This window comes from Aspergillus mulundensis, assembly GCF_003369625.1.
Source record: "Aspergillus mulundensis strain DSM 5745 chromosome Unknown scaffold_3, whole genome shotgun sequence".
NCBI classification, from domain to species: Eukaryota; Fungi; Ascomycota; class Eurotiomycetes; order Eurotiales; family Aspergillaceae; genus Aspergillus; species Aspergillus mulundensis.
The window spans coordinates 3,326,816-3,354,482 of record NW_020797891.1 but is presented as its reverse complement, the minus strand read 5'-3'; the positions used below and the strand labels follow the sequence as shown (position 1 = coordinate 3,354,482).

At 51.8% G+C, this 27,667-nt stretch overlaps 13 protein-coding genes across 13 annotated transcripts; 6 read left to right on the top strand and 7 right to left on the bottom strand.

The window, feature by feature from the left end:
- Positions 1-5,650: 5,650 nt before the first annotated feature.
- DSM5745_04522 (glutathione S-transferase family protein) lies at positions 5,651-6,485 on the bottom strand (the record flags this gene model as incomplete). The annotated part of the gene is made up of 3 exons (XM_026746538.1): positions 5,651-6,024; positions 6,080-6,285; positions 6,352-6,485. 3 exons carry the CDS (start codon positions 6,483-6,485, stop codon positions 5,651-5,653), a joined length of 714 nt encoding a protein of 237 aa, XP_026605534.1.
- Positions 6,486-7,658: 1,173 nt separating this feature from the next.
- On the top strand, positions 7,659-8,988 carry DSM5745_04521 (uncharacterized protein; the record flags this gene model as incomplete). Its single annotated transcript, XM_026746537.1, has 5 exons — positions 7,659-7,703; positions 7,765-7,906; positions 7,961-7,975; positions 8,005-8,161; positions 8,211-8,988. 5 exons carry the CDS (start codon positions 7,659-7,661, stop codon positions 8,986-8,988), a joined length of 1,137 nt encoding a protein of 378 aa, XP_026605533.1.
- A 616-nt stretch (positions 8,989-9,604) lies between these two features.
- Positions 9,605-10,792, bottom strand: DSM5745_04520 (uncharacterized protein; the record flags this gene model as incomplete). The annotated part of the gene is made up of 1 exon (XM_026746536.1): positions 9,605-10,792. The coding sequence occupies one exon, from the start codon at positions 10,790-10,792 to the stop codon at positions 9,605-9,607; it is 1,188 nt and encodes a 395-aa protein (XP_026605532.1).
- An 863-nt stretch (positions 10,793-11,655) lies between these two features.
- On the bottom strand, positions 11,656-12,885 carry DSM5745_04519 (uncharacterized protein; the record flags this gene model as incomplete). The annotated part of the gene is made up of 1 exon (XM_026746535.1): positions 11,656-12,885. The coding sequence occupies one exon, from the start codon at positions 12,883-12,885 to the stop codon at positions 11,656-11,658; it is 1,230 nt and encodes a 409-aa protein (XP_026605531.1).
- A 1,017-nt stretch (positions 12,886-13,902) lies between these two features.
- DSM5745_04518 (APC family permease) lies at positions 13,903-16,257 on the bottom strand (the record flags this gene model as incomplete). Its single annotated transcript, XM_026746534.1, has 8 exons — positions 13,903-14,510; positions 14,561-14,770; positions 14,815-14,920; positions 14,968-15,036; positions 15,084-15,202; positions 15,259-15,685; positions 15,746-15,806; positions 15,854-16,257. The coding sequence occupies 8 exons, from the start codon at positions 16,255-16,257 to the stop codon at positions 13,903-13,905; spliced, it is 2,004 nt and encodes a 667-aa protein (XP_026605530.1).
- Positions 16,258-16,402: 145 nt separating this feature from the next.
- Positions 16,403-16,761, top strand: DSM5745_04517 (uncharacterized protein; the record flags this gene model as incomplete). The annotated part of the gene is made up of 3 exons (XM_026746533.1): positions 16,403-16,501; positions 16,554-16,607; positions 16,663-16,761. 3 exons carry the CDS (start codon positions 16,403-16,405, stop codon positions 16,759-16,761), a joined length of 252 nt encoding a protein of 83 aa, XP_026605529.1.
- Positions 16,762-17,026: 265 nt separating this feature from the next.
- On the top strand, positions 17,027-18,019 carry DSM5745_04516 (uncharacterized protein; the record flags this gene model as incomplete). The annotated part of the gene is made up of 2 exons (XM_026746532.1): positions 17,027-17,228; positions 17,682-18,019. 2 exons carry the CDS (start codon positions 17,027-17,029, stop codon positions 18,017-18,019), a joined length of 540 nt encoding a protein of 179 aa, XP_026605528.1.
- Positions 18,020-18,068: 49 nt separating this feature from the next.
- Positions 18,069-18,735, top strand: DSM5745_04515 (uncharacterized protein; the record flags this gene model as incomplete). Its single annotated transcript, XM_026746531.1, has 4 exons — positions 18,069-18,344; positions 18,391-18,543; positions 18,591-18,678; positions 18,728-18,735. The coding sequence occupies 4 exons, from the start codon at positions 18,069-18,071 to the stop codon at positions 18,733-18,735; spliced, it is 525 nt and encodes a 174-aa protein (XP_026605527.1).
- A 395-nt stretch (positions 18,736-19,130) lies between these two features.
- Positions 19,131-21,394, bottom strand: DSM5745_04514 (protein kinase family protein; the record flags this gene model as incomplete). Its single annotated transcript, XM_026746530.1, has 4 exons — positions 19,131-19,369; positions 19,439-19,642; positions 19,689-19,828; positions 19,878-21,394. 4 exons carry the CDS (start codon positions 21,392-21,394, stop codon positions 19,131-19,133), a joined length of 2,100 nt encoding a protein of 699 aa, XP_026605526.1.
- A 787-nt stretch (positions 21,395-22,181) lies between these two features.
- On the bottom strand, positions 22,182-22,994 carry DSM5745_04513 (putative methyltransferase; the record flags this gene model as incomplete). The annotated part of the gene is made up of 1 exon (XM_026746529.1): positions 22,182-22,994. The coding sequence occupies one exon, from the start codon at positions 22,992-22,994 to the stop codon at positions 22,182-22,184; it is 813 nt and encodes a 270-aa protein (XP_026605525.1).
- Positions 22,995-23,262: 268 nt separating this feature from the next.
- Positions 23,263-24,292, top strand: DSM5745_04512 (uncharacterized protein; the record flags this gene model as incomplete). The annotated part of the gene is made up of 3 exons (XM_026746528.1): positions 23,263-23,508; positions 23,559-23,875; positions 24,004-24,292. The coding sequence occupies 3 exons, from the start codon at positions 23,263-23,265 to the stop codon at positions 24,290-24,292; spliced, it is 852 nt and encodes a 283-aa protein (XP_026605524.1).
- Positions 24,293-24,884: 592 nt separating this feature from the next.
- Positions 24,885-25,675, top strand: DSM5745_04511 (glutathione S-transferase family protein; the record flags this gene model as incomplete). Its single annotated transcript, XM_026746527.1, has 2 exons — positions 24,885-25,004; positions 25,049-25,675. The coding sequence occupies 2 exons, from the start codon at positions 24,885-24,887 to the stop codon at positions 25,673-25,675; spliced, it is 747 nt and encodes a 248-aa protein (XP_026605523.1).
- Positions 25,676-26,256: 581 nt separating this feature from the next.
- On the bottom strand, positions 26,257-27,514 carry DSM5745_04510 (uncharacterized protein; the record flags this gene model as incomplete). Its single annotated transcript, XM_026746526.1, has 4 exons — positions 26,257-26,692; positions 26,743-27,095; positions 27,148-27,272; positions 27,325-27,514. The coding sequence occupies 4 exons, from the start codon at positions 27,512-27,514 to the stop codon at positions 26,257-26,259; spliced, it is 1,104 nt and encodes a 367-aa protein (XP_026605522.1).
- Positions 27,515-27,667: the final 153 nt, after the last annotated feature.

Below are 27,667 nucleotides of genomic sequence, written 5' to 3'. Positions count from 1 at the left end.
CGTCAAAACAGGGAGGTTGCAGACTAACCGTGGCCTCAGCGCAAGCAGCAGCAGCAAGAGCAGTAATAATAGTCAAGAAACGCATGTTGGCGGTCGTTGAGAGTATGCTGGATAGTGTAGTGATGTTTGATTGTGGTAGTGGAATGTCTATTGCACCCTCCATCTCATAGCGATATTTATACCTCTGGCTTGAAGCATCTCACAGTCATCGGCTGAGCATCTTCCGTAGTATGAGTTCTATCCCGACTGAGAATGTTAGTGATCTGCTGCGTGGAGCCGAGTTGCCGTGCCCACTGGGTGCCGGTACAATAATGTGGGGATCTTGACACTCGTCCATTGCAGATACCAAAGGATGATACTTATGCCTTGCGTATATCGACCAAAAATAGCCGGAGGCATGCAGCCATCACATACGCCCTTTGGCCTGCGGGCTCTCGGCTCATCCGTAAATGATATCCTCTATGATGAATGGAAATAGTGAGCGGACCTGTTCATAGCCGCCCTGTCTCTGATCTAGATAGATGTCATAATTTTCCTTCCCTCGCCTTCTCTTGTCTATCGATTCGTCTGTTCCTGTCCTGGTCAATCTGCAGTATATAGTCTACCTCAAGGTCAATTCTTTCCAGCAGACCCGGCCGAGTGGCAAGCGCAGATGATGGACTTAGACATGTGGCGCCACTAATCATCGGCATGCATGCTGTTTTTGGTCGAATAAGTGTGCAAGCCCATCACACTGCCGATTGATTGGTATATTGCGGTGGTAGTAAGCGGTCACTGCGCAGTCGCATATGGTTGCCGTCTTTTCTCCCATTAATGGGAGATGCTCCGCACAAAGAAAGAGATACCCTGTAATACCCTCATGATCAGAGTCTTCTTCGATTTCTACAGTTTATATTTCCTGCACGGTGGTCGGGAACTGTTACACCAGCGAGGCGACGATCGCCGGGCCCGGGGAAATCTGGGGATTGGGACCAGAGTAATTGCAGGATCGGGGCATGGAGTATTGTGCTACTCTATCATCTTTGCGCAATACCGGGCCTATTAATGTTAGCCGTATGATATCATTGACTCGCCATCAAATAGAACATCCAAGGCACATAAATAACCCCCGCCTGCAATTGATGAGCTCGATCGCCTGGCCTCTTGCCTACACACAAGTAACTCGAACCACATCCTACAACCACGATGAAGTTCCTGACGCCAGTCCTTTTCCTGCTCTCAATCGGCGAAGCCACAGCCTGGAGGCTCAACATCCACTTCACCGATGGCGGACACGTCGAATCACACGGTACCCTCTCAAAAAGTTGTGTCAACTATGAATTCGATCTGAGCAACCGTCGAGTCGATCGCGCAACCTTTACTGAAAGCACGTTCGGGCACACCTTTGAGTTGTTCGGGAACAAGAATTGCAATCGCCTGGTTTACCGCGAGAACGGGGGGTCGCATGCTGTCACTCCAGCGAGAGTTGTTCAGAGCTACAGGATCCGTGGATGATGTTGGTAAGCATATGGCTATTTAAGAAAGAACAAGCTGAAAAAGCAAGGAACAGGGAATGTAGGGCTGTCGATTTCTGACCTGTTGTGAACATGAATGGAGGATAACCTTACCTGTTTTGATTTGATTGCCCATTGCCCAAGCCTGGTACTGATTTATGTACTTCTATGATGTACTTAGTTCAAGCACAGTCCTTACATTGGCACAAGTTTATGAGTTTGATGGATTCATAGGTGGCTGCACTGATGATTTTGCTTGGGATGCGGGTAAACTGGACTTAACCTCTGACAAACTGGATTTCTTCTACCGTAGTATTATTGCCCTTGCTATATTTTAAAGCTGAATAACGTCTCCAGTAATCAAGTTTGACTCCCCAAATTGATATTGCACATCTTCCTTTTTATTTTCTCGTTTCTCGGGTTGCTTATCAGAAGCCTTTCTCTAGACAAGCCGGTATCTGGCTTGTTCCCTAAGTAGGCGTCTTTGCCAATGTTCCCGGAAGTACTGGCTGCTTCATGACTGTTATATCAGCCACAGGCCGGTCTCCGCTTCTTCCGTGCATGTCAGGGATATGCAGGCGACCAACGAGAGCCAATATGTGAGGAGCTACTGACCATGGGTCGGAAAGCAATGTCTATTTCGTGACTCAACACCACCATCCGGTATCTGGAAAGAGTCTATTCCTTACCTAGGTAGCTTACGATCCCTTACGCGGTTGGTTAATATGGCACAATCACATTTGGCAAAGCTTGTAACAGCAGCTCGTATTTTCTATGTACCTTAGGTACCCTAAGCTACCGAACGACACGGAGCCAGCCGAATATCATCAATCCAGAAATGGAGAATGAACCAGGACCGCAGGTAACAGAGGGATGCATGCGAGACAACCCCCATCGAAGTCTGCCCATGCGGGAGACCACTTAGTTTTCTTTCGTTCTTTTCTTTTGCTTTATCGCATCTTCCAATTGAACCATCGCGTCGCGGTCGCAGTCTCGGTCTCAGCCGAAATCGAAGCCGGACCTTAGGTAGTCGAATCTAGGTACATTTTCCGGGCAGTTGCTATAAAACCACGCATTAGCTCACATCAAACCGAGATCAGACCCTGCAGGATCAAGCAGTGAACAGGGGTTGGCCGACATACCTTGCAAACGCCAGATGCGCACCAGCCGAGGCTTCCGTCAGCGCTGCAGGCCTGGCCAGTGGTAAGCTGTATTAGGAAACAATACATTAGCTTCCAGTTAAGATGACTAGAGCGGGGTTAGCGAACCCTGGTGTTCTTGTCGGCGAAGGCAACGGTGGCCAGGGCGAGCAGGACAGCGGCGAAGAAACGCATGTTGATGGTTGATAGTCGTGGTCTTGTTGAGTGTAGGGGAAATGGTGAGTAGTAGACCGTGAATTCAGGTGTTTGACGAGTAGTGATAGCTCCCTGTGCGCATTCCTGGGTGGGTACTTATACTTTTGATGTGGTTGATCTGGTCGACTCAAGGTATTGAGAGCACATGTCACAAGGGGGCGGTCACATGTTGTACACAAAAAACAATTTTATCCTGACTGAGCAAGAAGGTCAAACCAAGCATAAAGACCTCCAAGCATCTGGACAAAGCCGCCCAGCAAGCAAATGTGGCGCCTCACCCAGTACCTCAGATCTTTGTTTCAGCCATGTACCTAAGCCAGTCATGTGCAGCATATTATTGTTATTCTTTGCTTTGTTGATTTGAAGCTGTTACTTTATCAGGGTCCTGATTTTTAAAGCTTAGTATTGTTCTAGGCAGCTGCGAATACGCCCAGCAGTACATCATTAACAAAGTAGAAACTTTTATAGGATCAAGATGCTAACAGGGGTTTCACTGGGCAACCGTGCTTTGTACCCATGGCCACCTCCTGAGTCCTTGAAATCTCGGTAATTGCTGTCCTATATAGTCTTATCGTGAAAGCAGCAATCATTGTTGTGTGTCCAGGGCCAATAAAGGGTCATCATTCACCTTAGGATTATGGTTGTTTGTTCTTGTTCTCCAATCCAGTCGGGTCTTGGTTGTTTGTTTTACTAGTGAATGAAAAGCGCCGTTTGCAGAATGGGAACAGGGCGTTTGCGGCTGATGGTTTTATAGTAACGCTATATGCAATCCAGGCATGTCGGGTACACTACACATGTTTTGTCAGGCATAGTAAACCATATTTCCTTGATGCTCCTAAGCTGGAGCCGATGCAGATCGGGTGTGATGCTTGGGTCTTATCTATTCATTTGTATATTCAACCTAATCATAAGACAGGAAGATTACAGGAAAACGCACATTGCTTGAGATAATGAGTAATTATGACGTCCCTTTGATGTCCAGATATTGGAAAGCTTGTTGACAATAAATACCAGAGAAATATATATCTCGTCCACCATCGGCGGAATCCTCGCAGGTGTTGCCGACCTGCAATGAACTATACTTCCAAGCCTCAGGAAAGATCCATGGAGAGCGCAGCTCTGAAAAAGGATGATAGATCCGCCTTTATATTTGCTACGAGCTTGATTGCAAACATTGCCCAGGGGATGAATTCGAATAGTTGTTGCTGCGTGGGTGGCCTTTTTACGTTATAGAGTGCAAATGGAAAGCGAACTTCAACAACCAGCTCGCATAGCTCAGTTGGTAGAGCGCGTGACTAGTAATCGGCCTTAATTGGCTTGAAATCACGAGGTCAGCGGTTCAAGTCCGCTTGTGAGCATTTCTTTTTGTTTTTTGGTGGTCTAATTCCACTATACGAGTGGTGTGGTGGAGCCGGCATGGCTATGGACCACTGAGCGACTTAGGGCTAGTGCGATTAGGCACGGATAGGGCTCGAGCCTTTCAACTCCTGTAGGACTCAGAGTATGGACCATTCGGGATCCTATGTAAGTCCTGTTCAGCATAAATAGTCAGGCATTGAATAGATATTACTCCGTAGGTGCCTAGGGATCGACCATCATTGTAACGTATTTGACTCTTAATATGGTTCTTCTCTGAAGGCAGGTTTGGCTCAGTAGGGTCGGATTATGCCATAAGCAAATTGATCTGAATAGCCAGGTTCTATTGGTCCGGTCATGTCTGCGGCATATTCCTGTGTTTTATCCCGAACTACTTACGGGCTACGCCTAGGCTGTACACCAACGGCATTCCAGATGCGAGATGCTTACCGAGAGCATTGAGTCCAAGGATTACCTTCACGAACCTGACGGTTTTAAGACGCTTCCATAACTTTTCTTTATAATTACATCCTGATCCCACTTCAACATCCAATGGGGTGATAGCTCAGTTGGGAGAGCGCTAGACTGAAGTAACAACTGCAGTCATTTTATCTAGAGGTCGCCGGTTCAATCCCGGCTCACCCCATCATTCTTTTTCTTTTTGCTGGCTCTATTCCCGTGGACTGTCACTGGTGGGGTGGCCGGGCGTGGGTGGAGATGAACCGGAACCGGCCACGGCTAATGGGCGGACGCTATACAATAATATTAATGTCAGACCAGGTCATACTATCTATACAAGTATGCTATTCATACGGTACTCGTAGAGCTTGTGCGGGTTTCAGGTTCGACATCCATATGTTACGTAGTTATCTAGCTGATCCTGGCTCGCTACACAATGCCCCCCTGGAACAAAAGATCCCATGTCAGTGGAAACGGACCCTTACAGACCAATCTACCTGTCACTGCTGAGGGCTTGCCTCTTCCTTATGGTTGGGCCCTTCTGTCAAGAACTTGAGGAAGACCATCTTGAGGCTCCAGTGGGGGAGGAGTCCTACATATAGCTAGATAGGTATGTTATATCAGGGCTGCTCAAATACAAAAGGGCGACGATGACGAAGGATCTACTTTAGAATAGCTAAACTTCAGCCTCCAGATGCTCAAATCAGATATCTCGTTTATATCCTTAACGCAACTGGAGAGGTGGCTAAAGAAGTACGATGTGACATCCCTAGCCCTAGTCGCTCATAGTTCCAGTTTTACAAGGTCTGTTGACATTGCATAGAGCCCTTTGGTCGAGTATACTAGAAGAACTGGCTAGACGTCACATACGAAAAAGAAAAAATCCACAGGTAAATAGAAAAAATAAACTCAATTCAATCCACATTATCTAGCATACCAGCCTAGCCAAAATCCCGACTCTCCGTCATCGCCTTAAGACAAAGACACCTACTCCACATCCTCATTCCCCTTCTTCATCAGCGCCTCCCTCTGCCCCCTCAAAAACACCCGAAACTGCTCAAGATCAAACGGAGGCTTAGGGATCTCAAGACCCTTCTTCACAGCCGGCCTTGCCACAATCTTCTCCGTCCAGCTCTTAACACTCGGCCACTCCGCAAGATCAAGATCCAGCGCCGCCGCGCCCTGGAACACCCACGTGAAGCTGGCGATATCGGCAACGGTATACTTCTCCCCAGCGAGATACGCGGACTCAGAGAGCCGGTACTCCAGCACACCAAGCAGGCCCTTGAAATCACTAAGGAACTTGTTGATCGCGTAGTCGCTGCGCACGGGGGCGAAGGTTGAGAAGGCGAGGGCGGCGCCTGGGTCGTCAGCATACCCTACAATCAGAGTGAATAGGGAGAGAAAGGGCCGCACCTCCTTTCGGCCCCAGCCCGCCGATCTGCCAGAAGATCCAGCTCAGCTGCTCGATGTACTCGGGCGTGCCGTGCTTATAGCTGATCTTCCTGTCTGCATCGTACTTGTCGGCCAGGTAGAGGAGGATGGCGCCGCTGTCGAAGACGCGCGTGGTGCCGTCGGTCAGGGCGGGGATTTGGCCGTTCGGGTTGATTTTGAGGAACCATCTGAGCTTGTTAGCCTGTCTTGGGTAATAAGAAGGAAGAGAGAAAAGAGAAAGAAAGGCTGCGCACTCCTCCTTCTGCTGGCCGGATTGCAGATTGACCTGCTTGAGCTCGTAGGGGAGGCCGAGCTCCTCGAGGATAATGGGGATTTTGTGTCCGTTGGGCGTGTTGTCTGTGTAGAGGGTGATGTCCGGGGTGGTCATTTTGGCGGTTAAGTAGGTTCGCGTTATTATATGGATAGGATATGCCCGTATAGAGCTGCTAATGCTGTTGCTGCTGTATGTCGATAGAAAACCGCCTGAGTATCGAAGCTGAAGAACGAGAGCTGGAACTCTAGGTCTGGCGCAGTTATATAACATCTTGCAATGACTGACGAAGGCAATAGAGCGAGCTTTATAAGCTTAACGCCGGTGAATCCATGGCTCCTGTCCAAGTCAAGTCCAGCGGGGGTTAGGGCTGCATTCCGTCGGACTTCGGGGTTCGGGAGTCCGGTTGATATGCCCCCAGCACGTCATGGCACGCTATAGCTGGAGCTTAGCTATAATAGCATGCCTTATTATTGGCGAGTACGCCGTGCGCATGGCGCCATGTGGTTCTTGGCTCCCGGACATAGCGGCGGAGTTTGGACATACAGTTGAAGCCGGCCTGGCTTATTTCGATTGGCGCTCGTTTTCAGTTTGTATACTACGGCAACGAGATTAGTGCCTGCTTGGGCTTAGAGCAAAAGGAGCTGGGGACTACTGAGCCAACGGCAGTTTGTACCATAGGCAGCGTGTCCACACTGGACTGCGGTCGCGTCCGTTCGCCGAGCTCGATACAAGAAGAATTCATTGCACGCTATGCATAGAGCTTCAGATTCTCTGCTATTACCACCACGCGTATTAAACACACACGGCTCGCGACCTGGCATGATTCGTGCAGCAAGAACAATGTTCGGGAATCTGGCTTCGACTTGGGAATTACGGTACGTACCTTTCGACATTAAAAAGCTTCAACAGAGAGCCCACCGCCGAAGTGCGGCTACCATAGTCTTGTCACTGGAATAGACTGAATTGTTACAGTCTACGTGTAAAGGCTGAGCAAGCTGCCACACGATCCATGAATTACTGGCAGCAGATAACTTCCATAACGCACAACTCAAGCCGTTGCATCCCTCCGGCCTGTGATTGGACCACAAGTAGGTACGGAAGTACAGCCAGCCTACATCTTTTACTGTGTATCTCGTATCCGTACTACTTCAAAAATCCAATCATCTCAATTATCATCACCCTCGGAGGCCGATCGGTCGATGAACGCGCGGCGCTGACCGGTAACCTCCCTATAAAACGCCCACCACATCTTTGCAACTCGACCTAATAACGCCCATCCAAGGAAAGATGGAATTCAATCCAGGCGAAAGCGTCTTCACCACCGTGGCACTTGTAAGCTTCCTAACATGCTTGGATCCTTTGTACGATATTATTGCGCTGCTAATACAGGAAGGTCGCCCCGCTGGGCTTCGCACCCGTTGCAGTCCGGTTCCGCCTCTTCGGTATTCTTTCAGAACTTGATAGGCCTGTGACAGGACAGGACGTGCTTGATGCCTATATCAAGGGTTTGGACGGCGCTTCTGCCGATATACCACGTATGTGCTCGCGACGGATCTCTTCCTAGCCGTGCTAACCCCGGGGCAAAATAGCTGTGCAGCTTATCGGTAAGTCAGTCTCTGAATCTTTCATGTAGTCCTCGATGACTGGACGCTGAAAGTAGCAGAGGGTACGCTCGTTGCGATGCAGGGCCTCTCGTGGGTGACTCTCGCGGGCGAGGACCTCTTCCGCGCCAACAAGACAACGCATTATCTCGCGAAGACCCCGTCCGCTCTGCATGGAATTCTCCACTTGTAAGCAAACCCAAATAGATCTAAGTAGGCTAACAAGGGCAATGCCTAGCACAACCGAAGTCCTCCTCGGGTCGGCATTCCTCATGCGCAAGCTTGAATCCACGGGCTTCTCGTACCCCTTCACACCCCTCTCAACCCCAGTCCAACACGCACACCATCTAATGGGCGATAGCGAGCTGGAAAAAATGCACACGTACAGCATCATGGCGGCGCAGGGGCGAATGGACAGCTTCAACACCTTCATGCAGGGCCGGTTCGAACCCGCGATTGCAAACTTCGCAGAGCGCCTCGTCTCCTTCGGGTACGATCTCAACTCTGTAGTCGAAGAGGCCAGGGCGCAAGGCCATCCAGTGACGATAGTCGATATCGGCGGCGGCCGCGGCGACCTGCTCCTGGACATCAAGGGCTCGATACCAGGTTTGCAAGCGCAGGATCTAGTTCTACAAGAGCTAGATCCCGAAACGATGAACGTTCCCGGACTAACGGTGATGAAATGGGACTACGCTGCATACGACAGCCCCCAGCCAATCCAGGGCGCACTGGTCTACTGCCTCTCCGCAGTCCTGCATAACCTGCCCGATGAGAATGCGGTGGCGCTACTGCGCAAGATACGCGATGCGATGGCGCCGTACTCGCGGATATTGGCGCATGAGCGGCTGAAGGAACGAGTGCCGATGAGCCATGCGACTATGACCGTGCTGTATGGAGGGCGTGAGAGGAGTGCGAGTGAGTGGCGGGTATTGGCGGGGGAGGCTGGATTGCAAACTACGTTTATGGCTTGGCCGGATGGGAGGGCTCATGGGGTTGTGGAGATGAGGAGGGCTTGAAAGGGTTGCTTGTGGACTTTGGTAAGTATGATAGGGTCTGATGGCACACTATTATTGATTAAAATAGCACACATGTACGCCTGCACAACGAGGACAAATTGTTACCTTGAATGATAAATTGAAGAGCACTTTCAAGGGGCCACTGGTAGTTATTTGGAAAACGGGGACTTAGTTATAAATGTCACCCGCAGACGTAAGTTAAAACCCTATGGTGTAGAACAGTCGTTTGGAGCTCCATCTAGACCTCTATTTATGCCCAAGAACCCCCTTGGGCAGATACAAGTCATCAATACTCGTCTCCCCCTCCTCGCTCAACTCAACCTCAAGCACAGCAACCGCCTTATCAATACTCCTTCCTACCCATCCCAATAATCGGCGCCGTGATATACGGCTTGATTAGACCCCCTGGACTCTGACATGCATGGATGCTTAACGTACACCCCAATTTTGTACCCTAGGATATATCTATACAGCTCAAGGGCCAGAAGAAATCAACATGGATACAGCTAGCACATATACCATACCACGCATAAAGCCTTTGCAGGGGTTAAGCCAGAGCTCAATACAGCCACAGGGTACGCCCATGCAACCCAAGCGATTTACCTACCATAACTACTTACACCACAGGCTCACCTCCAATCTTAACATCTCTCACCACACACCCAACCTGAACCTCCATCCCCTCAAAAATGCCGGCCAACCAGCCAAAAACCCTCTCCCGATCCCCCATCTTCTCCGCCAAATGATTCCCAACCGTATTCCGCTCATAGCGTATCCTCGCCCCAGCCTCACAATACGCCCTCACCAAACCATCCACATCCCCCACCGGACAAACCTCATCACCAACCGCCATATACACGAACATCGGCACGCCCGGCGTCCCCCGGCGCCCCATAACCCAACTCTCCTCCTTCGCGGCCCGCAACTCCAGCGCATGCAGCCACCCCGACCCACTGGAAAAGTACATCGCCATGCTCTGGTTCCCAAAGACGCCGTACGCCTGTAAGACGCTCATACCCGCAGCAGATTCAAACGCCGTCCTATTCCACGCCCCATACGGACGTAGATAGCTGTCCAGATACGCCCGGACCTCCGGGTACCGCGTCGCAAGACCGAGCATCATCAGCGGCGCGAGCGCAGCATAGGCCGTCCCATCCACGACGCGCAGGACATGCTCGACGTCCACAAGCACACCGCCAATCGCGATCCCCGCGATGTCGAGTTCAGGTGCGTAGGCTGCGGCCACCTCCCCGGCGACTTCGCTGGGTATGCTCCCGCCCGAGTACCCCCACAGCACGGTGCTGGTGTCGGCGTCTAAACCATGCTCGGGGTGGATATCAGCGGCGATGACGGCGCGGATGGAATCGAGGGTTGCGTGTGCTGACTCGAGGGATACGGAGAATGAGGCGCGTGGGCCCTCGAAGTCGGGGACGTTCACGAACCACCCGTTTTCCAGGGCTGTCGTTATGTCAGCCAAGTACGTGGCGTACTCGGTGCCGAGGGCGTAGCTGGGGCTGTAGTCGATGTTCACGGTGTTGTAGGGGATTTGGTAGGAGAGGAGTTTTGTGCCGTTTGTTTCGGAGGGGGATAACGGGACGAGGAGCGTCGTCACGGCGAAAGAGGGCTGTTCGAAGGCGTCGGTTGTGCGGTAGAGGATGTTGTAGATTGAGGAGGCGGTTGAGTTCATTGCTGCTAGATGGGTTTCGGGGCCCGGGCGCACGCGCAGGACTGTCCCTGGGACGGCGGCCTCGTAGCCTGCTGGGGCTGTGTACCAGGGGTCGATGCTTGGGGGGAGGACGTCCATTGCGTGGAGATCTGGTGAGAAGCACAAACTTGAAGAGTTGAGATGGAGCCATCGCAGAGCGAGGGTATTTATGCTGCTAGGGCACCCATTGCTTTAAGCACTTGCATACTCTGCTGATCGAGTGCAGAGCGTGCAAAGGATGGTGTCACATCTTGGCGCTGGTTGCGATGACAAGATATCCACAGCTTAATTCGAGACCTTGTTCTCCGTATAACATCCGATTCGATGCAAGGGGTGAGTGTTGATCGGGGATTAGGGCTCAGTTGGAATCCCGACACCCCTACAAACTTGAACTCCACGAGAATCCCGAAAGCCCGGTCATTATGACCAAAATACTGGTTGGATGGATCAAGAAGAGAACAGGGATATCCCTGCTAAGGATTGACTCTGGATAGACTGCAATCGATCGCCCAAACAAACTACTAGCAATGTTGATTTACCTGTGTCTACCCGGTCGTCACAGCACGTTTGTTATACTGGTTACCTCCATGCCGGTAGCAGGTAGCTTGTACTCTACTAAAATGAGTTAACCTCAAGCCCAAGAGTTCATACCTACCTACACCAACTCAGAGCACTCAGGGCAGATGCCGAAGGTCACCCGATCCCGGCTGGTACTACCTCTCTTTAACTGAGCCCGTCCTTCACGGACATAGGTAGAGCTGTCTTGATCTATATAGAAATAGAAATGTCAAGGTGAAAACAACTTACATGTCTACATCTACAGAAATAGAACGTGAGAATGATATACAGAGTACTAGAATCAAGGACGGATATAAAGAATGTATAATTCAGATGGAAAACAAAAACCAAAAGACTAACAGTACGAGAACGATGACTTACCAACCAGGTAAAACACCTACACTTCAATCATACGGCGAAAAGATCGCCGCCGCAGCAGCCAACTTCCGACAGGCAACGTTCATCTTCGGCCCCTCGTACTTCGCATAAACCGGCCTGGTCGGCCCATCCCACACACCCGTATTCACGGTGTTGATGCTGGAGCTTGTCCCGTCATCAACGACCGCGGCGCGGTCCTCAAGACCTGGGAACTCTATATAGTGCGTATCGGTAGGCGAGCCCTCCGAAATATAAAACATCATGAGACTCTTGAGCTTGGGGAAAGATGTCTCGGCCAGGAAAAACAGGGTATCCTTCCAGCCGTCCTGTTTCAAGTTCGTAAAATTGAACTTGAGCTCCTGCAGGGTTGAGCGGTGCTGGGCGAGGAACGCGCGGAGGTCCTCACCGCGGATGCCAAAGGTATCCTGGATGCTGAGGGTTTCCAGCTGGAATGAGTGGTCGATAGCGGCCAGACGAGCAAACATGCCCGCGCCGCCATCGCCTTCGAGGTTGATCGTTAGTTCCTTGAGTCGGGAAGTGTTCTGGAGGAGTGCCAGATCAAAGTCTGCACCGGGCACCGAAGACGACTTCACGAGCTTGTGGCCGAGTGTCAGGTTTTCAACGGTAGACCATACCTTCTTGAACCCGGGCATCAGGACCGGGTCCATCGAGAGGCCGCGGAGGTCGAGGACATCCGCAGCCTCGTCACCAGAGTGTGTGCCAATGTTCATGATATGGAACTCCATAATCGGCCTGTCCAGCTTAGCACAAAAGGTGAGAAACATGGTGATGGCATCACCAAGGGTCAGCGGCTCCGTCACCTTGTCACTCTCATCGCGGAACTTAAAGAAGTGGAAATATTGACAGTTGGGAAGGGATTGGAAGGCATCATACCACCTCTGCACGACCGACTGCTGCATGATAAGGCAACCCTTCGTTTCGCGCTCCCAGACACTCCCTTTCCCAAGCTCATTGGTCTTGCTCGACGCTTTCTTGATGAAAACCTTCTTCACGTAGGGCGCGAGCCGGGAATCCTTAGCCAGGTTCTCAAAGTACTCCAGCTCCTTGCCCGAGAGGTCGGTTTCGATGTTGGTCAGCGTCTTGCGGGCGAAGGAGGGGATGGTGCTGTTGTTGACATAGTGGCATGTCTGGCGCAACGATGTAACGTCTGTGCGATTCAGGAAGGAAGCGGTCAAGTCGACCAGCTCCGGAGGGAGATCCTGGATGGCGAAAGTCTTATTTGTTCGAGATGCCATTTTAGAACTTGTGTTAGCAGTGCACATCAAAGTTTTGGTGCGCTGTTTCGCTAATGATGGAATGGATGCGAGAGGGTGAGGACTAACCTGAATATATAGGCCTCAATACAAAGAGTATAGCGACAATGACGGATGAAAGAAGATGGTCTCAATGGGCATAATAGCCTCGACCACCAGAGGAGATCCTCAATGATAATGGCTGCTTTGAAGCCGACCTCATTGTCCAACAATCTCTCCCTCGAGTTCTTGGATTTATGAAAGGCCGTGGTCCATCGGACAAAGCGAGATGAAGTGAATTGGCCCTAACTTTCCTTGCTGAGCAAAGACGAAGGATAAAGGTACTCACGGGGATAATCAAGGCCAATAAGAGCGGCCTTTTATCTCGTCGTTGTCTCTTGGTACAGAAATAAAGGCTGAAAAGAAGAATGAATCCCGGCCACTGTCGTCTCGAGCGTGATTACGAGACCGCAACTCTGAAAGATGTGACGTCCTGCGCGATGAAGATAATGTGTGAAGGCGGAGCCTGCCCCCCTTTCCTCAGCGATGATGGAGGAATCAGTGCTGGCTGGGAGGTTGGGACGTGAGTGATGTTGTGGGCGCAATTGCGTCGAGCGAGCAGGCGCAATCCGAACGACGGGGAAACTACCTAGGAAGGCAGACAGCTTTTTGGGAAGGCACAATCGACCCGAAAATGCTTTTTCTTTCTGGTTGGTGAGATGATGAAGGACGTCCTTGGGAGAAGCGCCAAATGACCGCCATAAAGTGGGAAGCTCGAAAGCTAGATATGTCCAGGTGCTTGCGTGTACCCTTGCGGACGAGCGATAAGTTGTGAAGGGATCCTCAATGCCAACGAACAGAGATAGATGATCACAATGTGACCTTTCTATTAGTATATTCCTAATCTAAGCCGTTGTGGTTAGAATAAAAGCCGAGAGAAGGAACTAGTATAGCTCGCATGACTTCATAGCACCATTACATCTTGATCAAGGACATTATTAGACTTGCGTCACAGAGCACTCATCTAGCAAAGCCCCTACTATTCATCCTGTAAGTCCTTCCCAGTTGCTGCTCAGCCTGGCGCCTATGCTCCTCCGCAGCCGCAGCTTCACCGTTCATGAAAAATCTTTCCTTGATCGTTCCCCAAGGAAGCGGCGTCAGAACCGTCGGGATCAGCTTGAGCGCGCTTTTCAGATCTGACGGCCAGTCTGGGTATCCTGGGTATCTCACGATCCACCGTCGGTTATTATAGTTGACAAAGCCGCTCATGTCGCCCGGTTTATGAAGGCTATAGTTGCTGCCGCGGAAGGTAAGACTATCGACGAAAATAAGAATATAAAGAGCGGCCGCGGCTCCGAAGGCATAGAGAGCAGTGACAATAACGGGCTGCACCCACGAAGGTGTATCTCTGGGGGTTCCGTCCGGGTTGTCGGAGGGTATGAACGGGACGATGACGAGGAATAGGTTGACAATGATAAAGAAGACGGTCGCCGTGTAGCGGAACCGGCGTGTCTTCATTACCTGGTAGTTCCAGGGGACTGCATATCCCGTCCTGGCTGGATCGGCAGACTTGGTCTCGTACTGCATCATTCGTTTACGGATAAAAAACACCCCAACACCCAGTGCGCCTGGACTTGGTCAGTAAGGAGGCATTTATTTCCAGAATAAGAGAGCTTACAGCACACTACGGCATGCCCGTAGGTGTACAAGGTAAGTGTGGTTTGGAATGGCTTGAAGGAGGCAATGGTGATGCAGGTGACCAGAGCTTGGAGTATCAGGCCACCGGTCGGCGTGCCCAGGTTGTCCCATTGAGTGCTCCCGTAGTCGGAGCTCTTAGCGAAGAATTTGTAAAAAGGGATGAGGCGATGCCTTGCAATGTCGCGGTTCACTGGAGCTGTCAGTCAAAATTGGTACCAGTCGTGCAGCACTCACCTCGTGCGTTACTAAAGGTAACCCCGATGATGTTGCCAGCAGCAGCCAATGCGATGTTAACATAAATAGCGTGGCTTGCCATCTTGGTATGACTCGTTCGAAACACCTGGCACCATTAGAATGAGGTAACAAACTCAGGTGAGGGCATCATACCCGGATGGCATAATCAGCGGCGACATTATGCTCAGGGTCGGTAACCGAGTCAAAGTCAAGGATAAAGAACTGCAACCAGTAAGTGTCTTGTTCCTTGATTGACCGGATGAACGTACCACAAACATATTGAGCGAAATATAAAGAAACATCACGATGCTGATAGCGATCAGGGCTCCTCGCTTCAACCTGCGCTTCTTGTGCTCTCCTTCGCCCTTGATCTCTGAGGTCACGTAATCTATATTCAAAGATTAGTGAACTGGAGCAGAAACTACCCGAAAAAAAAAGACGTACTAGCATTTTCCCACCCTTGATAACTGTAGAGGACCTGCAAGATGGCCAGCGCAACATTCGTCGGCGAAGGGTCCCCGTGGGTCGTGGTGTAGTCCCCTACCCCCAGCAGGCGACCGTCGGCTCCCTGGCGACAGGTCTCCACAAAGCCGGCCAGGACCAGGACCAGCAGGAACAGCACCTTGTATACCGCCAAAAGATCATTCGCCCAGATGCCAATGTTCACGAACCGATAGTGTACCGCGCACATTCCGACCACAATCACGCAGGCGAAAAACTTGGTGAACCAGATGTCCGGATCGCTCGCTCGGGTCGGGTCGATGTACCGCGCAAAGGTGATCGAATTCGTGGTAGGAGTTGCGAATGCGATGAAAACCCACGAGAAGGCGCAGGCAAACAAAAGAGGAGGGACGGGAAAGATCTTGGAGATCTACCACAGGGCATTAGCAGCATTCGGCCAATCCAAGCAGCGACATAATCAGAGCCTTACATAGATGAATTCGCCGCCATTGTAAGGCCACGCGAGGCCATACTCGAGATAAATGTAAACACTAGATCATGTAAGGCAGCCCGTAACTCGAAGGAGCGGAATTTGTACCTGCAGAACGAGTACACTCCACCAAAAACCCAGAGCGACAAGGCGACAAGCTTGTTGCCCGTCAGATGAGCGACTATACGCGGCGAAACAAATATGCCGCCGCCTATCATCTTGTTGATGATTAGGCAGGCAACGTCCAGCGTTCTGAGCGGCTGCTGCTCGTGGAATCGCGGCGGCCGCTCATTGTCGGATTCCATGGACGCGCGATGCGCTGGCACCACAGCAGCGTCGACGTAACCGTCCATTGAGAGGATAAAGGCATTCAAGGAGCTGTAAAAGCCATGCAGAGATGTAGGAAGGAAGATGTCGGGCAGAAGTGAGAAATCTGAACGGGCACGGTGAGGGCGCAATTGGTCAACGAGGCTGGAAGGATTACGTCCATCGTCGCCGAAACAGAGCCTCATGAGTCACTAAATAGGAAAGGATAAGCTCGAACTGTTAGCCCCTCCCATACTCCGGGCTGTACATAAGAAGGCCGATCCGCCATGCCGGGCGCGGGGTGGAATCATCCTTCTCGTGTCCGTGCCACGATATCATCCAGTTAGCAGAATGATTGTGCAGATAATCCCAACCCGCTACACCGTTAGTGGAAAGGTGCTTTATGACTGCTTGGAGGAAAAGTTCGGGGTCGGAAAGGTGCAGGTCATCGTAAGGCTCTTTCCACATAAGCTCGGAGATCCCGCCCTAACCTCGTGTCTAGGAACTCGACGACGGGGAGAACTGGAAGATCCAGGTGCCCCGCGAGTTGACCGACGTGGGTGTCTGCTAAGCCAGGAAGTTGCAAGGGTTACTGACGCTCCGCCACGCAGGATGAGCAGATCGAGGTCATAAGAAAATGCCAGAAGAAACGTCGCGCGAGAACCAGCGGGTCAGCACATTCTCCCACTTCGCCCATTTCTCCCACTTGAAGCGAGGGTGATCCCTGCATCGTGCTCAGCTGGTCGCAACCGATCGGTGGCATCCATGCAAGGCAGAAAGCGGCCATTGGGCGGTGATGAGGAGACATGCATTCCTTTTTCTGGGCGAGGCGAAGGAAATCGAGAATCCCTATTCGTCGTGTTCAGCACAGCCTTCATTTCCTAGAGTGCGAATTGAGCCTTGCACAGTATATAATGTGTTCTCTGCATTTCCGTAATCAGCTCTATTCATATCCTTTCAGGATTGGAAATCACAATGACAGAGATTTCCGCCGAGTTTGATGGCTGGTCCTCGTATCCACGCAATCTGGGCTTATCGGCCGCAGTCGACGCCAAAGGCTACGATCGGCGCCTCGTACAAGCGGAGAAGCGTCTCTTTGCAGACGAGGACTCTGACGACGACTCTGATGGGGACGAAAATGTGGCACAGATGCTTGAACTGGGGCCTGTTTGCCAAGGTGTGTGACCCCATACGGAATACCGAGAATCAAATGGACCGTGTCTTATTCATGCAGATGGGTCAAGATATACCGAATACACTGCAATAAAGTCCACGTCAGAGTTGGCAGGTTTATGTCGGAGGCCTCGATCTTCATGGCTGTTGTATGTCGGCTGCTGTCGAAACGATCGCAAATATTGACTATCGCAGCTTTCTGCATCAACATGACTCCTGGGGTCAGCTGCAAGTCTCTGCGGAGTTTTTGAAGAAACTCTTCAGCTTTCTTCGCGTGCATCCGGAATATCTCGATATTGCTTTTCTGTTCGTAAGGAAGTCGGGGCCGGTTGAGCAATCTTTCAGCTCGCTGTTCTCGCATTGCCGGCCGCTTTCAATAGCGACTGCGGAGTCGGCCTGTAGCTATGGTAGGGACTCGGCCTCGTCGATGAAGGAAAAGCGAACTAAGATCGATTAGACATCGGGTACAATGTCAAATACGTGGCCGCCCATGGTCGCTCCTTTCCAAAGGACCCATATTCTGTGCGCGAAACTGGAGTATACCATGGTTTCGACGCTGCGGCACAACAGACACAGTGGGTCTTCATACAAGCATCGCAAGAGCTACAGGAGCGCATGAGAGGATATTTCACGCGCCCAGAGGAATCGCACGCAGAAGCTCAAATCGGGATACACGGGATAATATTCCAAACTGCCAGTCAAGCATGGCGGGAATACCTCGTCTATCTAGAAGGGACCTTCGCGAAAATGGCAAGTATTGATTCCAGCTTTAGCCTTCAAGACCGGTATGACTGACCGGAAACAGGTGTCGCGAAGCTTCTATTCCAATGTGACAGGGCCCAAAATGGAAGGCGACTTTGAAGCGGACTTTGCCGACATCCGAGAGCTCCAAGTGTTCACGGACAAACTGGAGAAACTAGTTCAGGTCCTTCAGCGCAACGTAGATATCGGCCAGGAGATCCAGTCATTCATCGCTCGCGCCCAGAGACACTCACCGTCCCGTCTGTCGCCGGTGTTCGAAGACACAGCTTCAAGTCTGCAGACCTCAATTCTGCAGCACCGGGTTCATAGCAGCAGGATCCAATCCTTGATCAGCCGGGCAAAGGGAAGCGCGATGCTTGTAGGTCTCATTTTCGTGACGGCGGATCTTTTGACTAACAGAAAAGGTCCAAAACATCCTGGACATTCGAGCCACGGACACTGCCGCGAAAATCAATGTCAGAATGCGTGAACTGGCGGAGAAGAACGCTCGCGAAACCAGGTCAATGTCCGTTCTGTCGTTGATCTCCGCCATTTTTCTTCCGGCCATATTTCTTGCCGTAAGTACCGCCCCGATAGCGATGAGATCCGGCTGACGAGCAACAAGACAATTTTCGGAACCAACTTCTTCGACTATGTCGAAGGCAACCTCCACATCGCGTCGAACTTCTGGATCTACATCGTCATGGCAGTCGGTATGTCTGGATGCACAGTGTTTGTTTGGGTTGTTTACCAACGAAAGAGAAAATTGAAAAGCAGGCATCGACAGAAAGACGTCGAAGCCTGTGCCGAAAAAGGGTAACGAAGGTTATCTTCTCGCGTTCTCCCGTATATCGCTTCGAGCTTTCTCCCATTCTCTCTGAAACTCTTCTAGCTGCCGCTGGAATATTTTTGCATTTTGTTCCGCTGCTATATGTTAGTGGCCCTGTATCAAGGACACGAGAATAAATCAAGCGGATTACCTGTTGGCCCGTCGAAAAAAAGCTGCGCCTTTTTATGCTGAGTGTACCCGGCGTCTGCGTCGGGAATATGCATCGGAAAGCCTCCATCGATAGGTACTTCGTAGTGCTGGACGTTCTTGAGAGTGAGGGCACCTGACCGGCTGACATCCACTGGTTCAGCTGTCGATTTGGAGCTCACTATCACGTCAGGTTAACCGGTTTAGATGGAAAGTGGTGTCTCGGATACCTTTGATCAGCAACAGCTTGCTTTTGTCCTTGCAAATGATAGCAATGTGCATTCGGGGATTGGCGATCCTGAGAGTACCGGGCCAAAGAATCTGGTCATCGCGGAGCGGCTTTTCTGACCATAGTTGGACCACTGCCCTTTCCAATTCGACCGCAGATCGTCGCTCGGGACGTCGATGGGGCAGGGGGAACGTGCGATCTGGAATTATAGATATAGAGTGCAAATTGAATGAGCAGCTATACGCAGTCTGTTAGTAACTAGACCGACAGCTCGTAAGGTACGCGTACAAATTGAAAACATATTGTTTGGTCATTGCGGCTTGAAGAGTGAGAAGGTCGCTGAGGTCATTGAATTCGAAGGCGTACCGTCGACCATCACACTGATGCAGAGTTGCCTTGAGCGATGGTCTTTCGCTGTTTCTATCTGTATACTCCGGGTCAAAGCTCGGCAGCTCCCGGTACAACCTCATGACTTGGCGTTGTCAGCGAGTGAGTGTAACGGACCCAGATGAACCTACAAGGCTCTTGTATGATGTAGATGTTGACATCTCGATAGTTATACAAAACGCATTGGACCAAAAGGGATCTGCCTTCATTGCCGTCGTGAAGGAGCAAGCCACACTTTGGACTGGACGGCGGCTCTAGAAGCCTAGCGCATCTAGACACCATTAGCCTATAGCAGTACAAAGATGGAATCTTTCACGTACAGCCTGCAGTTGGACCTCGACGGGCTATTTGGGACGCGTTCATATTTTACATCATCCCAAATGTCCCCACGAGGAGAGAACCCTTGCGGTTGGAGCCCGGCCTGGCGATGGATTTCCTTTAACTCGTCTGCCACGTGCTCTGAAGTCGGGCAGTATGCGTGGCCATCAGAAAGCATGCCACGAATCAATTCGAAGAATCTTTGTCGGAAAAAGCGTTGTTGGAATGGTGAGACAAGCACGTTGTTTTGTTGTTGTTGGCTGTTGCGCACCAACTCCTGTAGGGCAGTGATCGTTTCGGTCACGGACTTTTTCAGAAATCCGGCGTGATGAAAGCCATAATTGTGAAATCCATCAGCTTCCTCCTGGCTGTCGTCCAGACGACTTTTTCGGTAGCGTTGTAGCCCGCTTTTCCCCTCTAGATCGAATGCGGCAATCTCGGACAATATGGCGCCAAATGACCAAACATCCATTGATGGTTTCTTTCCACTCGGACCAGCATATGGCCGAGTAGAAGCGTTGATGTCGCTTGACGGCCACGACTCAAGAGGGTTTGCAACGGACGACGTGTAACGAACTTGCAGCAGGCCGAAATCCGCAATTTTCATCACCCCTCGGACGATAAGAATGTTGGCTGGTTTCAAATCACCATGATATGCGATAATTGAGCCGCATGATCCATGAAGAAATGCGAGTCCATCAGCGAGTCCTTGGAGCTGACTCCAGAGTTCTTGCGCAAGACCGCCGTCACTTTTCAGATAGGTATCCAGTGTTTGTTCGGCCTCCTCAAAGACGATTGAGAATTGATCCCTGTGCCAGAAAGCTGCCAAGGCTGACATCAAATGCGGATGTTTCAATTCATCGAAGTGCAGGAGATTGAACCACTCATCCAGACCGGCAGTGTCACGTTGGAAGATCTTCCTCGCGAACCGGGAGATGTGCCGCATCTTCTCACCACGATACTCTTCGTATGCGAATTCGAATCCATACACCTGCCCGAACGAGCCTCTGCCCTTCTGCTCGCGGTCTTGCCGAATTGGAAGAAATTCGAGGCGATCGAGGGTGATGGGCTCGCGCGATCGGTCGATTGCCCGAAGCTGGAACCTGTACTGGTTGTGAAGGATATCATCGATGATCGACTCACCCTCAACACGTTCGTCGATAAGAAATCGCAGGGAGTCACGGGTAAAAAAATCACTGCCATTCAGGTATTTTCGATGCTTCTGGAAAGAGCGGATCAAACCAGCGCGATAGGAGCAAATGAGCAAGGCGTACACGGTCGCATATCTGTCGAGTAGCTCCTCGCGGTAGAAGGTCTGGTGCCTGTTATCGGGATTGACGGGGGAATCGACTCTGAAGTCTTGCCGGCAGAAATCACAGCCGCACAAGTAAACCTGGCGTAAGCAGTCATCGGTGTTGAAGACGCTCAGGATTGCGCTTCGGGGAAAGTAGTTGTCGTCGGGGTCTTTTGCGAGCCGATACAGCTTCTCTCGCGTTAGCCTGCACGCGACCTGGGCCATGTCGCCAGAGTGGCATACGAGACGCGTCGCTGGAGGATGCTAGGGACACTGCCAGACGGATGCTGAGCAGCACGAGCGTAAGAACAGAAGGCTTGATCAGCCTCGTCGCCGCAAGATAGCCAGTCGGCAGTCGATCAAGACTGTCCAATCGTATTGACCATGATCATCGACGTTGCTGCAGTCACCTTTCCCCGCTCTTGGCTCATTCTCGCCGCCGTCTCCGAGCGAAAGGCGTAGATAATGCATAATAGCACCTGCGAACATCATGGGAGTGGAGTTAGATAGGAAAGACAGAATCAATAATTGCGATGGTCGCAGAGGAAAGGATGCGGCTTGAGAGTTTGTTGTGAAGAACTCTGGCAGGGCACACGCGGCGAGGGCACGTGCCTTCCTAACACGGAAGGTACCTCAGCGATAGCCTGCTTACGTCATATATTGCTTATCTAATTGTAGACCAGCCTCGGCTCTTTCCTAGTCCGATATCCCCAACGGCTCTTAACTCCGATCCTCTACTTCAAGACATTGGTAAGGCTAGGACTGAAGGAGCAGAAATTCAAGCCTACAAATGAAGCAAAATTATGAACTGTACTGCGCAAATCGTAAGCTTGAGGATAAGCTGATGATAAGAAAAATGTCGAGTTGGCATTGTAATGTGTGTCATTCCGACATAGATAAATATATTTCAGGAGCACAAAGATAATGAAGAACTCCATTAATACGTACTGTATACCCATAAACAAAAACCATGACTACATGAACTCCGAACATCATGCTATTCTATAAAGGATTAACCAAAGACCAATCCTCTAACCTCAATACTTTCCCTTGGCTTCGAGTTCTCCGTCGACCTCGGGTCAACAAACGCAGAATGCGGCACCCGCCGCGCAACATCCTCCCTCGTATCCGAGCACTTGATGAGGATCCTCTCATCATTATCAATGCCGGACCAGTATAGCCACTTCTGGTTGGGGTTGTATTTCACGCCCATCGTTTCACCAGTGTAATGCGGGTACCTGCGCTCGATGGTACTCAGATCGTCCGGTGCGACCGACGCAGCCGTCGCAAAGGCCAGCGGCATCGACTCGACTTTCCCATTGAGCGGCCGCCACACATTTATAATCCTGCACCGACCGGCGAGTAACTTCTCGGCTTCTTCGGGGTCCTTGACGTGTTCTCGGACGCGGAGGGCCGCGGCTTTCGGTGTCTGGTCGACGTGCGCGAATACGACAGGCTGCCGGTCGGCCTCGGGATTATATCGGCGGATGGTATGGTCGAAGATTACGACTTTATGTGTGCCCGGAACGTTCTTGAAGAGGAGGTCCTCGACTTCGCTGTAATAGGTTGTCTTCACGGCCTCGTCGGAGTCCCAGGACTCGTAGGTCATCTCGGACGGGACATTCTGGAGGGCGGCGAAGGCGTCTTTATCGAGGTTGTATTCTGATTCTTGGCCGCGGAGGTCTGTGAGGGAGACTTGGTGGGCGACGGCGCTGTAGTTTTCTTGCGGAGGGCCGGATGCGGGGACGACGGCGTGGGGTATTGAGCCGTCTTTTGGGGGATCGAGGAAGCGGATTTCGACGTTGACGGGGCCGGTGAAGGACATTTTGATGTTGCAACTGGTAGTGGAGAGTATGACGGTTGAATTGCAATGAATATCCAAGGCAACGACGTGCTGGCAGTGATGTTATATAGAGAGAGCTGAATAATGGCAGGCTGCGGAGGCCGAAGGCGGATTGCGCCATTGATGACAAATCGGAGCAACACCGTGCATCCCACGTCATCGCTGTTCCTGGATCTTTATTGATCACTCATCAGAGATTCGCTGCAATTTACAGAGTCTGCTTAGAAAGCCATTCACGACTATTGCTAGCATGTTCGACATGGTGACTGTTACACAGAAACGAATTCCTCATGCCCATCCAGAGACTGACCAGCAAAGACCGTTCCCGGACGTGCAGTTCCAGACTTTGTCCCCAGCCAGACCGGAAACATACTTGAACCATATGACTATCCAAGAGGGCGACATCTCCTTCCTGCCATGGGACAAGAAAGCCAATGTCGTCCAAGATCTGCAGCAACCGCTAGAGGCACTCCCTTGGAATCCCCGTCCTGTCGCCGTACGTCGTCGGAAGATGAACTCCGCTCTCGTGCCCTCTCCAGGTGCCAGAGCTTCTCTATCTCGCTGCCGACCGTAGACGCCATCGAGACCATTGAAAGGGACAATCTGCCCCTTGGACTTGACTCGGTGAAAGGCCGGCAGGCGTTGCAAAACATGAAGGGCGCCGCTTCCCTCACACTCAACTTCAGCGTTGAGGCGGCTTGCGAGGACCTTTTCGACTTTGCGGCGCTGGGTTTCGAGGCAGTCGGCGGGGCTAATCGTGAACCCGTACGAATCTTGCCAATTCCACCCGATTGTTACGGCGTCCGCGTTCACTTAGAAGGGGTAATGTCGGCGGTTGATAATGAATGCCTGGAATTGACCGCGTGAGCATACATTCTGCAGAGATACAGCATCGGGAAAGAAATGTTAGCCTTCGATATACCCTAAGTATATCAACAAACTCCGGCAATTCGTCTCCCAGCCTACCGTACAGCTTAACATTCCTCGTCAGAAACCTTCTGCGAGAAGGAGAAAAGGATACTGGGAACATGGGCGCTCCGGCTATACTCATTGTGATAGTAGAATCTTATGTTGGGAGGCTCCTCATTTGCCGTTTTAACATTGCCTCCGAGAGTAGTCCTCTTGCCCGAAAGGCCGACTCCCTGATGCGACTGAGGAATCTTGAAGCCTTGCGTGAATTGGGACATATCTCCAGCAAGGCGGATTGGATCGCCACGAAATGGTATGGTACCGCATACAAATTATCATTGAGCTGGCTGTCCGGCGTCCAAGCTGGTTGATATGTTTTGTGAGGAGACAATTGAACACACTCTCATCCACGAGATACGCAATGTGCTTTACAATTTCCATAGTCGCGAAAGCTGCGGGATCTTTTGGCTTGATGCCAATAGGGAAAGATCTATCATAGACTAGGAAGGCGTCGGGTATGTCGGAGATCTCGAGAAAGGAGGCTTCGAACGGCGTCATGGCAAGTACTGTCGACAATTCAGCAGTTGCGGCATTGCGGGGGCCGAGCGCCGATGACTAATCCGCCAAGCCGCACTGAAGTCCTTCTTGTCGCACACTGGTTCCTGGATCTGCTTTCATCACAACATCATAATACTCTCCGAGTTTCTCGACAATCTTCAATTTGGCAGAAGCGAATGGCCTCACGATCGCCGCCCACCGGCCAGCGGAGTGGGATGATCAGCTAGCGGGCCCTTCCGCGGCTTTCGATCCAATTCCCTCGCTCTTTCCCCATTCCCCACCGGCCTCAGACCGCGGCGCGGTGTAGCCTCAGCTCCCCGCCGGTGGGATACTCTGCTGAGAAATGTCCCGATCAGCTTATTTTTAGAGGTATTTATAGGGCCATTGTCCCTCCTGAGAAACACCATGTCCCTAGACTCGCAACCGCAATCCTCAGCCACCTCCACCTCCACCTCGAAATCGAGAAAGTACAAAATGACCTTCGGAACCATCTTCTCCTACCCCAACAACCCCCGGGTCTTCAAGGTACGACAATCCTTCTATCTCACTCACCGCAACGACCCAAACAGCGCGTTAACACCAACCAGATCCAAGCCGTCGCAAACCTCAACGGCCACACCCTCGACAACGCGCACTTCAAGCTCGGCGTCGACAACAAAACCGACGAGTTCCTGGACAAATTCCCGCTCGGCAAAGCGCCCGCCTTCACCTCCGCCGACGGCGTCCACCTCTTCGAGTCGAACGCGATCGCACAATACATCGCCGAGCACGGGCCGAAGAAGGAGCAGCTTCTGGGCTCAACTCCCGCCGAGCGCGCCTTGATCCAACAATGGGTGGCAATGGCCGAGACGGAGGTCGCCAACCACGTCGTTACGTGCTTTCTCCCGCGGGTCGGATTGATCCCCTACAACGAAGCGGCGGATAACCAGGCGCTGGAACGGCTTGAGCGGGCGCTCGGTGCGCTGGAGCGACACCTTGCTGGGCGGACGTGGCTGGCTACGTCGGAGAAGCTGAGTCTGGCGGATATTGCGGTCGCGGCGTCGCTGATTTGGGGGTTCACCTTTGTCATTGACCAGGAGATGCGCGCCAAGTATCCTGGTGTTGTGGACTGGTTCCGCGATGTCACTGGTACCGAGGGTGTCAAGGAGGCGTTTGGGGAGATCAAGTTCATTGAGAAGCGCGAGGTCCCTAACTAAATGATACCCTAGACTACTGAATCTCGAAATGCTACTCAGTGCGGTTACCTAGTGTCCGTATAGTCGGGAGAATCCGCTAGTCCTACGCCTAAATTGTCCGCACCCCTTATACGCATACCGGGGTATATTGGGTTGTCCAAAGAAAACAGACCCGAAATGTAAAGGGGTCTTGTCGCGAGAATAAATCTCATAGAGCGCCGCAGATTCCGCCATGTGTCCATCGCCGTACCTTCTCTGTTAGCAAGCTCGGGCCTCACCACCAAGGTCCTCACTGCCACCGGCCTGTGTTCCACTGGAACTTGGCTTCATCATCAACCCACCATTTCTGGAGCCATCGCTCAACGCCAAATTAGCCCCAGTGACCATTCCATTTGCCCAGTTGATTACCGACAGTTGAGATGTTGATATTCAGCCAACCTCTTGTTATCTGTCGGAGCGTGCCGACCAGGGTGGTTACAAGGCGATTGTTTTTGAGTCCGAGTCTACATAACCAAAGCGATGGCCCAAAGCAGCCATGCTTCCTCAAACTTTCCAATGCAACCGAAAAAATATAGACAAAGAACAGCGTCCAGCCAATTCATTCAACTCAGAATCCGCTCCATGCTCCCCGCATCGCCCCGATCTCTTGTCCGCGTGACATTCACCTCAAACGACTGCTGCACCGAGATACTTTTACTCCCATACTCGGCTTCCTCACCTTGACTGTGCTGCAGACTCTGCAGCTGATACTCGTGCTTCCCCATACTCCCCTCCGGCCTGAACCGCCCCTCCGAATCGAGAGTCACCTTCTTCACCCCCGCACTCCGCGAGCGAGACCGAGACCGGAACGACCACAACGAAAGACGAGGGAGATACGTCGAGATCAGCCGCTTGAAGCGCATCGCACACGCGCAGATGATGCCTAGGTTTACCTCGACGATCGACCAGACGCCTAGGATGGCTTGCGTCCATGTTGAGTCGGCTGTGTGGCTGAGACGGATGACGTAGGGGAGGCGGGCGATGGAGCAGACGGTCACACTGTCCAGTCTATGTTAGCGGCTCTCTATCGCATGAGGGGGCATGCATACCCAGAACCCAGCGCGAGCAGGCATCCGATCGTGAGCTTCTGCTTCAGCTGCAGGTGCAGATTGTGGACCGTGGGAATGGGCAATGTGATCACCGCGAGGTCCGAGGCAATGTTCAAGACGGCGCCGGAGAGCGCGACGTTCTCGAGACACTGCAGGGTGCCGTCCTTGAGCGGGGAGCAGGGACCGCCGGTGATGATGCACAGGGTGAGCGTGTAAGCGAAGATGAAGAGGGCGACGGCGATTGTTGCGGCGCGGTAGATCCTGGCCGGATTAATGCGGTAGAGGACGGACAGAATGGCCAGTTTCGTGATCGCTGGGCAGGTGAGGTAGCATAAGGTGTTGGGGAGGAGAGCCTGGACCACCTCGTTAGACCTGCCGGATCCAAGGAGAAAGAGGGCTGGCTACCTTATTCAACTCCATCAGCTGCGCGAGGCTGACATCCCACATGTGCTTTCCCCAACCATGGCTGAACAGATCCAGCATGGTGACAAAGTATGCGAGGGCGACGCCATAAGAGACGGTGATGATGCCTACACGGCATAAGCGCCATACGCAGCACAGAAGGAGAAGGGTGTGATTTACCTAAATCAACCTCGACCTTTTGCGTCAACTTGAACGCCTGGAAATATCGCAGCCCGACGAAAAGCGTCGCAACGAAAAAGGTCACCGCAAAAGCGACAATCGTCCCGACTTGCAGGTAGTTGTACGGCGCGTCAAACTGAGGAGTATGGCCCGCCGGTGGCGCCATTCCAGGGGTAGTCGTAAGGTCCATGGTGTCTGCGCCTGATCTCGTCAAACGAGCAGAATCATTGTATTGACAGGCAGAACCTCCTTATAACAAACGCCAGTGTGACCCGTCATCCGATGCTGAAACACTAACCCCGGCCGAGAGGCTCCAGGATGCAGCATAGACATCATACGCCAC